The 12,120-nt window shown below is 42.2% G+C and overlaps 1 protein-coding gene across 8 annotated transcripts in view; it reads left to right on the top strand.

Moving 5' to 3' along the window:
* SHANK2 (SH3 and multiple ankyrin repeat domains 2) overlaps positions 1–12,120 on the top strand; it is a 1,084,923-nt gene that overhangs the window by 303,620 nt on the left and 769,183 nt on the right. For all 8 annotated transcript variants that reach the window (XM_077462543.1, XM_077462526.1, XM_077462535.1 and 5 more), the window contains exon 6: positions 7,757–7,908. In XM_077462543.1, coding sequence (XP_077318669.1) covers positions 7,757–7,908 — 152 coding nt within the window. The remainder of the gene's footprint in view (positions 1–7,756; positions 7,909–12,120) is intronic.

The following is a 12,120-nucleotide window of genomic DNA, read 5'->3' as shown; positions in this document are numbered from 1 at the left end:
TTTTGACACCCAGTGTCCGATAGAAACAACAAACAATGCAGCACAGTGCCGAACATATAAACTACATTTGAGTCCAGCTCTTAGTTGTTAATGCCTTTAAATAGTAAGATACTGTATATTAGTCTTTAAATAGGAATGTATACTGATTTATAAATAGGGTTTTTAATAGGAAATGTATATTGTTTTTTTTTAAAATAGTTCTTGAAATAGGCATGTTTACTGGTCTTTAAATACACCTTTAAATAGAAATGTATACGGGTTGATAAGTAGGTATTTCTTTAGCATTGTATACTGGTCTTTTAAGGAGGAGTACAGCTAAAGCTTGTTTGGCTGTACTTCTCCTGTCAATCACAATAGTGCAGTTCGTTCTGCACTCCTATGAGTCGTTTTCAGCTGATGTCACGGAGCCAGTCCAGGCTCGGGCAAGATCATGACAATGAAGTCGGGATCTGCCTACATGCCTGGACTGGCACCAGCCTGAGCCGGATGCTGCAGCCCCCCTCTACAGCCCAGAGCTCCAGTGAGCAAGGAGGTGGCAGAGCAGAGAGTGGTGACTGACAGTTGTCAGCTCTCTCTGCTCAGGGCGCCCTGAGAACCGAGCGATCGGTGGTGTTAGATCGGTTGGTTCTCAGTGTTAGAGCCAGCGGGAGGACAGATGCAGCATCCATCTAGGCAAGTATGATTCTTAAATTTAAAAGAAGCTATCAGCAATACAGGTTGATGTTTCCCTTGTGTCATGGATTGTCAGGGTGATCAGCAATATTAGGGTTCCAAAGGAACAGTTCCCCCTCCCTCTTTCTTTTTACAACTGATTTCAGCTACCAGACAGAGTCTTGCCATCTTCAGATGTTTTAGTGGGATGTTATCAAGGATGGGGAAGAGACTGAGTATAGGACTGTGGTGGAGAACTTTGTCACATGGTTTGAGGATAATCATTTGTATCTAAATGTGACAAAGGAACTGGTTGTGGATTTCAGAAAAAGGAAGCCACCAGTGACCCCAATCTCTATTCGAGGAGCGGATGTGGAGGTAGTAGAGTCGAGTTACAAGTATCTGGAGGTGCACATATATAATAAGCTTGAACACTGAAGTCCTCTATAGGAAGGATCAAAGCCGACTCTACTTGTTGAGGAGACTGAGGTCCTTTAAAATCTGCCGGACGATGCTAAAGATGCATTTATGAGTCTGTGGTGGCCAGTAGTGACATGTTGGGGAAGCAGGCTTAGGGTGTCCGACATCAACAGACTCAACAAACTGATTTGCAAGGCCAGTGATGTTGTTGGATTGAATTTGGAGTCTTTAACAATAGTGTTCGAGAAGAGAATGTTCAAGTTACGTTCAATCTTGCACAACTCTTCCAACCCACTCTAGAATATGCTTGTGTTCTGACACAAAGTGTCCGCCTATCGGATAGTGTCCGGGCCTGCGCAGTATGGGGCACAAGGAGAAGCCGAACATCTCCGAAGAAGAACGGCACCTGCGCACTGAGTCCAGGTTGAAGCCCCACCATCCAAGTGGACATAGGGTTGCTCATAGTAACAGGGCCCCTCGCGGGCTCGCTTCGCTCGCCACGCTTGGATGGTGGGGCTTGAACCTGGACACAGTGCACAGGCGCCGTTCTTCTTCGGAGATGTTCGGCTTCTTGGCTGACACTATATGTAATGGGGGACAGTATCTGATAGGACACCGGTCAGTCTTCGGAGTACCATCAGTGACAGATTGTTACAACCACGATGTACCACAGGGTGACACAGGAAATCATTTTTGCCTGTGGCGATCAAGATATATAATTTTTCTCTGTGAGGGCTGGAGGTGAAGATTTAATTCTGTTTGTTATTATTTGGGGTGGTGTTAGAGAAAGTGGTGTAATATTTGCATTTGGTAGTTTGATTGTCTGTTATTTTAATCTGTAATTTATTCTATGTTGTATTTTAATTGTATGGATGTTTTATTTGTAGTGTAGTTTTCATTTGTTTTATTTGGTGCTAATGGCTGTTATTGGTAATTTTGTTGTGTTTTTGTATCTTGTTCAGTTTATTGTTGTTGTGAATTTTCCCTTTTGGGATTAATAAAGTATTCTGTAAATTTAAAAAAAAAAAGTCCATACTATTTTAAATAGACCTTTGAATACTAATTTATAGTGATCTGTAAATGGGCATTTAAATAGGAATTTATACTGGTTATTATTATACAGGATTTACAGTATCTCAAAAGTGAGTAAACCTCCCACATTTTTGTAAATATTTTCATACCTTTTCATGTGACAACACTGAAGAAATTACACTTTGCTACAATGTAAAGTAGTGAGTGTATAGCTTGTATAACAAATTATTTTAAGGCGACAGCAAATTTACACTAACACACAGCCATTAATGTCTAAACCACTGGCAACAAAAGTGAGTACACCCCTAAGTGAAAATGTCAAAATTGGACCCAAAGTGTCAATATTTGTGTGGCCACCATTATTTCCAGCACTGCCTTAACCCCTTTGGGCTTGGAGTTCACCAGAGCTTCACAGGTTGCCACTGGAGTCCTCTTCCACTCCTCCATGATGACATCAAGGAGCCGGTGGATGTTGGAGACCTTGCGCTCCTCCACCTTCCATTTGAGGATGCCCCACAGATGCTAAATAGGGTTTAGGTCTGGAAACATGCTTGGCCAGTCCATCACCTTTACCCTCAGCTTCTTTAGCAAGGCAGTGGTCATCTTGGAGGTGTGTTTGGGGTCATTATCATGTTTGAATACTGCCCTGCAGCCCAGTCTGCGAAGGGAGGGGATCATGCTCTGCTTCAGTATGTCACAGTACATGTTTGCATTCATGGTTCCCTCAATGTCTGTAGCACTGCATTGCCATCAGCACTCATGCAGCCCCAGACCACGACACTCCCACCACCATGCTTGACTGTAGGCAAGACACACTTGTCTTTGTACTCCTCACCTGGTTGCCGCCACACACGCTTGACACCATCTGAACCAAATAAGTTTAGCTTGGTCTCAGACCACAGGACATGGTTCCAGTAATCCATGTCCTTAGTCTACTTGTCTTCAGCAAACTGTTTGCAGGCTTTCTTGTGCATCATTTTTAGAAGAGGCTTCTTCTGAAACGACAGCCATGTAGACCAATTTGATGCAGTGTGTGGCATATGGTCTGAGCACTGACGGGATAACCCCCCCCCCCCCCCCCCACTCCTTCAACCTCTGCAGCAATGCTAGCACCACTCATACCTCTATTTCCCAGGGACAACCTCTGGATATGAGCATGTGCACTCAACGTCTTTGGTCGACCATGGCGAGGCCTGTTCGGAGTGGAACCTGTCCTGTTAAACTGCTGTATGATCTTGGCCACCGCGTTGCAGCTCAGTTTCAGGCTCTTGGCAATCTTATAGCCTAGACCAACTTTATTTAGAGCAACAATTCTTTTTTTCAGATCCTCAGAGGGTTCTTTGCCATGAGGTGCCATGTTGAACTTCCAGTGACCAGTATGAGAGAGTGAAAGTGATAACACCAAATTGAACACACCTGCTCCCCATGCACACTGGAGGCCTTTTGACACTAACAAGTCACATGATGCCGTGGAGGGAAAATGTCTAATTGGGCCCAATTTGGACATTTTCACTTAGGAGTGTACTCACTTTTGTTGCCAGCGGTTTAGACATTAATGGTTGTGTGTTTTTTATTTTGAGGGTACAACAAATTTACACTGTTATACAAGCTGTGCACTCACTACTTTACATTGTAGCAAAGTGTAATTTCTTCAGTGTTGTCACATTAAAAGATATAACTTTTTTACAAAAAAGTGAGGGGTGTAATTAAGTTTGTGAGCTACTATATATAGCTGCAACAGTTTGAGCAGCGCTTTACAAAATAAAGGGAGGCTATACAAAAGGGTTAGGAGGGCCCTGACCCTGGGAGCTTACAATCTAATAAGGAGAGGCCGATGGAGCAAAAGGTAATAACTATGAGGAATAAACTGATGGGAAAAATAGAAGACTTAGTTATTAGCTGAAGGCAGGATAGGCTTCCCTGAAGAAATTAGTTTTCAGGGATCACCTAAAAGTGCACAGAGTAGGAGATATCTGGACAGATTGGGGTAGGGACTTCCAGAGGATGGGCGAGGCTCTGGAGATTAGCATGGGAGGAGGAGACAAGGGAGCTAGAGAGAAGGAGGTCTTGGGAGGAGCAGAGAAGATGGTATCGGTGATCTTTGGACATAAGCTTGGTAATGTAGCTTGGGGCTAAGTTGTAAATGGCTTTGTATGTTATTAATATTTTGAATTGTATTCATTGGGCAATGGGAAGCCAGTGGTGGGTTGGCAGAGAGGGGTGGCAGACACTGAACAGTTGGTAAGGTAGATGAGTCTGGCAGCAGCATTCATTATAGACCGAAGAGGGGATAGTCTGTGAAGAGGTAGGCCAGTGAGGAGGGAGTAACCGGGAGTAAATAAGTTGCTTAGTGGTTTCAAACGGTTAAAAAGGGGCATTTTTGGAGATTTTACGAAGGTGAAGTCTACAAGATTTGGATAGTGATTGGATTTGGAGCTGAACGGACAGATCTGAGTTCCCGAACTACACCTAGCACCTTGGCATGAGGGGAGGGACTGATGGTTGTATTATTGATCTTGATAGAGAAGTCAAGGGGAGGGGCATGGGCAGGAGGAAATATTATGAGCTCAGCTTTAGAAAGATTGAGTTTGAGGAAGTGGTGTGACATCCATGCTGATATGTCCGTTAGTAAGTTAATAATGCAAGAGGAGACTAAAGGAGTGAAGTGATGAGTAGAGAGATAGGTTTGGGTGTCATCAGCATAGAGATGGTACTAAAAGACATGGGAGTTTATCAAGTGACCAAGGAAGGAGGTGCAGATGGAGAAGAGGAGGGGTCCGGGGTCAGAACGCTGAGGGATCCCTACAGTAAGAGAAAGTCAGAGGAGTAGACTGCATTATAGGTAATACTAAAGGAATGCTGAGATTGTATATATTTTATATATGTGGTTTTGTATATACTTTATTTCTTTGGGGTCAAAACTGGCCAGGCCATTTCTTCACGATACGGCACTGCATCGTTTTAACTGACAATTGTGCTGTTGTGCGACATTGTACCCAAACCCATATGTATGTCCTCCCCCCCCCACAAATAGAGCTTTCTTTTGGTGGTATTTGATCACCTCTTCCTTAGTTTAGGCCGATATATATTCTACATATTTTTGATATTAAAAAAAAATCGCAATAAGCATATATTGATTGGTTTGCACAAATGTTATAGCGTCTACAAAATAGGGGATAGATTTATGGCATTTTTTTTTTTCTAGTAATGGCGGTGATCTGCAATTTTTATCAGGACTTTGACATTGCGATGGACAGATCGGACACTTTTGACACTATTTTGGAACCAATGATATTTATGCAGCGATTAGAGCTTTAAATAGCCACTGATTACTGTATAAATGTTATTGGCAGGGAAGGGGTTAACACTGGGGGTGATCAAGGGGTTAACTGTGTTCTCTGTGTGCGTTGTAACTGGGAGGGGGGGGGGGTGGGATTGACTAGGGAAGGAGACTGATCAGTGTTCTTATATACTAGGAACACACAATCTGGTTTCTCTCCCCTGACAGGACGTGGGTCTGTGTGTTTACGGTGGGCAGTCTGGTAGTGGTTAAAATGTTTGTCCAAGAGTAAAAAATTGATATAATGGGACTTATTTACTAAAGGCAAATAGACTGTGTACTTTGCAAGTGCAGTTGTGCCAGAGCTTAGTAAATAGGATAGGGGCTCTGCTGACTTCCATCATCCACTCATATGCAAGCAAACTGTATTTTTCTTATTTTTCTGGCATGTGATTGGGTATTCTTTGTAAAATGAAGCTTTACCTCATTTACTAAGCTTTGGCGCATCTGCATTTTCAAAGTACACAGTCTTTTTACCTTTAGAAAAACTACCCCAATGCATACAATTCCTTAGAATTGTTTCCTTATCCTAGGGTAACCACGCTGACACACAGTGCTATAGCTATGGAGGGCTAGTGTTGTCACCCTAGGACACTAAGTATCTTAGCACCACAGAACACCTCCTTCTGTCTTCTTCTTCATAACCCCAAAAAGTGGGTTTTCTGCAGTTCCCAGATGTAACCTGGGCAGGGCTGATAATACTGCTTGTAATTTCAGTGCAGCGCAGGCTGCAGAAATTAAGGAGCACACAAATTGTTTGACGGGATCTACATGAATAGGGTGTTTTTTTTTTTTGTTTGTTTGTTTTTTGCACTCATCAAACATCACTTTTTTTTAGACCATTGGCTGGCACTCTAGCCCCCTATTCTCAAATACAGAAAAAACAACATTGCTAAAAGAAGCCATTTGTTTACATAGTTCAATAGCTCAAGCTGACTGATTTAGAGGAAGTGAATCATCACTTACAGCAGGCTTTCTCAACCTTTTAACACTAGAGGAAGCCCAAACATTTTTAACCCTAGAGGAACCCCAAAAATTTCCAGGTCTCAAGGAACCCTTACTAAAACCAATTAATCTGGAGTCAATAGGAACAATGCCCATTTATACTGGTGGCCAATAGGAAGAATGTCCCCCTTAAAGTGGTACTCAGAATGCCACCCTTAAATGGGTTGTAAACCCTCAGAGTTTTTCACCTTAATATATTCTATACATTAAGGTTAAAAAAAACTCCTGTGATGCAGCTGCCCTTCAGAGTCCCCCCTTTTACCTGCCTGAACTCGGTCTTTCCACCAACTGGGACGAGCACACCAGCTCCAACCAGTGTCTCTGGTTCTGATTGGATAGATTGATAGCAGTGCAGCAATTGGCTCCTGCTACTGTCAATCAAATCCAATGAAGTGGGAGCGGGGGGGGGGGGGGTTAGGCAGAGTCCTGCTGTCTGTGGCAATGGACACAGTAGCAGGACACGGGCACCCGCATGATAGCCCTGAGGGAGAGTGGCTCTCCAACAGAGTGGCTCTCGAAAGATCGAGAAGAGCAGGAGCCAAGAGCACCACTGAGGGACCCCAGAAGAGGAGGATCGGGGGCCACTCTGTGCAAAACCAAGTGCACAGAGGAGGCAAGTATGATTTTTTTTTTTTTTTAACAATCCACAAACCTTTAGATATCCTTTAAAGACAGTTAAAAAGATATTTGGTGCCATGCTGCTGGTTTGCTAAGTGATGCTGAACCTTGAACTCTGTAGGCACCATCAAAAAGGTGGTTCATCAGGTCAAGGAACCCCTAGCAACCTCTTGAGGAACCCCAGAGTTCCACTGAACCCTGGTTGAGAATGGCTGACTTACAGTATCAGCGATTCAGTTTGAAATTTCAATAACAGAAATTGCACCTCAAAACAGCTGCTGTTCTGTCTCATATGCTAACCTATAGTGCTTTGGCAATCATCCTTTGTGATGTATTTGTAAATTTCTACTGTATATAAATTTGCTTAACAATGTATAAACATTAAAAAATAAAACTTCAATAACAACAACTTAAGATGTTTATAGTTTCCTTTTACGCACCGATGACTGGGGGAACCCCAAGATATAAGAAGGGGAACCAGAACATAGTATAAATGAAAGGCCTTGTGTTACATGTCCAAAAAAACGTTCGCAATCACAGTATATTTGAGTGTTTTATTGTGATTTAGTGAGCTCTTACATTTAGGGGGGATGTTTTAGCAGGTTTGTGTTATAAAAGTGCAAAATACAAAAAGTTTGTCAAGGAATAATTTTCTTAATAACAAATTGTAATGCCATCTTCCTCTCGTAGAAACTCCATTCACTTTGGCAGCACAGATGGACAACTCTACAGAAGTGATTAAAGCTCTTCGAAATGGCGGTGCTCATCTGGACTTTAGGAGCAAGGATGGGATGACAGCTCTGCACAAAGCAGCTCGAGCAAAGACGCAAACTGCTCTTGTGGTACGTACTCTGAAATCACAGAGACAGTCCTTATAACTTGCACAAGAATAACGTCTGGCTTATTCACCATCAGACAGGTGTGTTTATCTAAATTGCCAATATAGCATACAGCACGTGTGAAAACAGGGAGGGGAAGAGAAAGTGAGTGCCACTAAGTGTAGTAGTGATATAAAAATGTATAAATAACTGAATAAGTATTGCACACACATACACATGAATAAAAAACAGTGTATCAATATGGTCAGTGGAGACACCAAAGGATGAAACTTCTTAAGAATACTCTGATGGATGCAAAAATGATAAGAGAGGGGAAGTGTGTTGTAGTATTAACCACTTCCCACCCACTATATAGCAATATGACAGCCTCAATGTGGTTTCATTATCCTGACTGGATGTCATATGATGTCCAGCAGGATAAGCCTCTCGTGCACACAGCGCGGCAATAGGTGGTATGGTGTGTCAGTCTGACACAGCGCATCTCTGATCTTGGTAAAGAGCCTGTGATGTAGGCTCTTTACCATGTGATCAGCTGTGTCCAATCACAGCTGGTCACATCGTAACCAGAAGTGCAGTTTATCAGCTCACACAGAAGATATACAAGCTGACAGGCAGGGGAGGGGAGGCGAGGAGGAGAGGAGCAGAGTGCAGGGCTGCTGAATGGCGAAACACGTAAACTGACCACGGTGTCAGGGCTCAGCAGCCATGATAAACCATGATCAGTTTACAGTGGGGAGGGCAGATACTGGCAGGATCAGCTAAGTTTTTTACAGCTTCCAGAGGGGCAGGTTAGACAGCACAAGCACTGTGATGTTTAACCTGCTATAAAGGAACAGGATTTTTTTGGGTTACAAACACTTTACCTGACTGTTTGTTGCCTTGCTTAACCACTTCCCGACCAGCGCACGACGATGTACGTCGACAGAATGGCACGGGCAGGCATATTGGCGTACAGGTACGTCCAATATTCGATGCCGCCCTGCCATCGGGAGCGCGCCGCCGGCAGCGCGCTCCCGCGCTGGTCGGGACCCCCGTGAGTCCGCGATCGTCTCACGGAACGGCCGAATGGAGGAAATGCTGTATAAACAACATTTCTCCATTCTGCCTAGCAACTAGTGACGCTGATCTCTGCTCCATGTGATTGGAGCAGAGATCAGTGTTCACTAAATGAAAGCCCAACCCCCCCACAGTTAGTAACACACCCCTAGGAACACTTAACCCCTACACTGCCACCCACTGGTTAACCCTTTCACTGCCAGTGTCATTTACACAGGAATCACTGCATTTATATAGCAGTGATTACTGTATAAATGACTGGTCCCAAAAATGTGTCAAAAATGTCCGATGGGTCCCCCACAATGTCGCAGTCACAATAAAAATCGCAGATCGCCGCCATTACTAGTAAAAAAAAAAATAATAAAAAATTATTAATAAAAATGCTATAAAACTATCCCTATTTTGTAAACGCTATAACTTTTGCGCAAACCAATCAATAATCGCTTATTGCGATTTTTTTTACCAAAAATATGTAGAAGAATACGTATCGGCCTAAACTGAGGGAAAAAAATATTTTTTTATATATTTTTGGGGGATATTTATTATAACAAAAAGTAAAAAATAATGCGTTTTTTTCAAAATTGTCGCTCTATTTTTGTTTATAGCGCAAAAAATAAAAACCGCAGGGGTGATCAAATACCCCCAAAAGAAAGCTCTATTTGTGGGAAAAAAAGGACGTCAATTTTGTTAGGGAGCCATGTCGCACGACCGCGCAATTGTCAGTTAAAGCGACGCAGTGACGAATCGCAAAAAGTGGTCTGGTCTTTGACCAGCAAAATGGTCCGGTCTGCAAGTGGTTAATATAAGACCCACTTTAACTCTTGCTGGGTGTCCCTGTCTCAGACTTTGTATTTATCCCCAGATAAATGTGCTTACAGTTTTTAGACTGATAAGTCGTTAAAGGAGAAGTATGGCCAATGCTTTTTTAGCCATACTTCTCATGTGGGTCACAACAGGAATTCTGATATAACAGTGCCAGTCCACGCTCTGCAGGGATCTTGACAATATTGTTGGGATCCACCCAGAGACCTGAATGGCAGCTGGCTCAGCGTCTCAGTGTGCTCCTATCCCCTCCATAGCCCAGCACGCCAGTGATCCAGACTAAGTGCAGTATAAACGATAAAGTATTTATTAAAATAAAAAACATACGGCCAAATGGCTACTCACAAAGGTCAGAGTGATTTAGGCATGTAAATTAGATAGGGATGTATCCATGTCTCAATCCGGTCCACGGGGTTTTCAGAGCTGATGGAGTATAAAAGCAGACAGGGGGGACGACAATAGGCTTGCCTCTGTGTTCCAAAAGCTGATTTGGAGCAGCACCTCTGTATTTCTAATAGTTTTCATCGGTTTCCAGCTTTGTTAAGCGTCCGGATGGTCGGATGGCCGGAACCGGAAGTGCGTTCCAGCGTGGAACGCAAGCTCTGGGATCCGGAAGTGACGCGTGGGCCAATCAGAAGACGCGTTTCACAACTTCAGTTGTTTCCTCAGTTCTAGTATTCTAGACAGGAAGTGATGCATATATACACAAAAGGAGGGGCTGACCTGTGTTACTATTGGACAACGGACTTGTATAGATATATTACCAGGCAAATAACTGAATGAAATGAGAATAAATAAAATTGACTGTAGCATCTCAAAATAATATTAAAACATTATACATATAAAAAATTTTTTATATATATAAAATATATAATTTAAAGCATGTGGGCAGCACTATATGAGAACATATAAATACTCTTATATATATTTAGGAGAGGGACTGAGATTTTTTATGTACATGTGTGTATGGGACTATATATTGGTGATAACCGCAACCATTTTATATAAATAAAGGGGAATAGGATGATAGGGATAGAGGAGATGGGGAAGGGAGAAAATGAAATGAAAAAAAGGGAGAGTAGAGAAATGAAAATGAATATAAATATGAAAAAAATATAATAGAAAAATATATATAATATATATGGCTCAAGGCCTCCCGTCTTATATTCGAGATGGGACCCACTTAATAGAACTGCTTAGTCCTTATACCTGGGAACCAACATATATGTGGGTATCATTGGATGTATGCTCTTTATACACCTCAATACCCCATAATGTTGGCCTCCAGGCAGTTGCCCATTTCCTTCAGAATGATTCCCCTCTAAATGTACAACAAATTAACTTTATTCTTCTTGCCACTCGCTTTTGCTTAGAGCACAACTATTTCACTTTTGATGGTGATTATTATTTGCAAAAACAAGGCACAGCTATGGGGGCTAATTTTGCCCCCAGCTATGCCAATCTTACGATGGGACTATGGGAGACCAGGTGCCTATCGGCTGACAACCCCTTTTCGGAACACCTGGTCTTCTATGGTCGTTACATCGATGATATCATTGTCATTTGGGATGGCCCTGCAACCTTGGTAGAAGATTTTGTCACGTATTGCAATAAGAATACTTTTGGGCTAACATTTACCTGTGTCAAGAATCCGGACTCCATATGCTTTCTTGACTTGGAATTATTTCATCGAGACCACACTATTACAGCTAAAAACTATACAAAGCCCACAGCAGGAAATTCTTTTCTACATTATTCGAGTTGCCACCACCCTAGGTGGAAAAATAATGTACCTAAAAGTCAGTTCCATCGCCTGAGACGGAATTGCACCAGACTAGAAGACTACACCTCTCAAAGTACACTATTAAAGAAAAAATTCCAAGACAAAGGTTATCCTCCTCAACTTATTGAGGAGGCCTGTAATTCATACCTAAGCGAAAATGTGCCTGTATCTAAAAAACAGCTTCCTGAAAATACCACTCGTTTTATCACTCAGTACCACTTTAGTTTTAAAAAAATGGAAAATATTATCAAAAAACACTGGTCCATTCTCAAACAAGATCCTCACCTATCTCAATGTATATCAGATAAACCAAAGTTTACCTACCGCAGGGCCCCGAGCATCAAAGGTCAGATAGCCCCCAGTAAAACTAAATTTTCTACTTCATGGAAAAATCAGACGATGAAACAACTTACATTAATTCCATTGTTAGGAATGTTTCAATGTAAAAAATCTCTTTGCCTTACTTGTCAAAATGTCACCCATGGTAAGAAATCATTCACACATAATGGAAAGACCTTCACTTTTAATTCTTTTTATAATTGCTCCACTTCATA

The sequence above is a fragment of the Lithobates pipiens genome, unplaced genomic scaffold, assembly GCF_037356315.1.
Source record: "Lithobates pipiens isolate NorthernLeopardFrog02 unplaced genomic scaffold, aLitPip1_a1.2 Scaffold_10, whole genome shotgun sequence".
NCBI lineage: Eukaryota > Metazoa > Chordata > Amphibia > Anura > Ranidae > Lithobates > Lithobates pipiens.
Note: the sequence above shows the minus strand (reverse complement) of the source record. Positions and strands in the feature narration are given on the sequence as shown.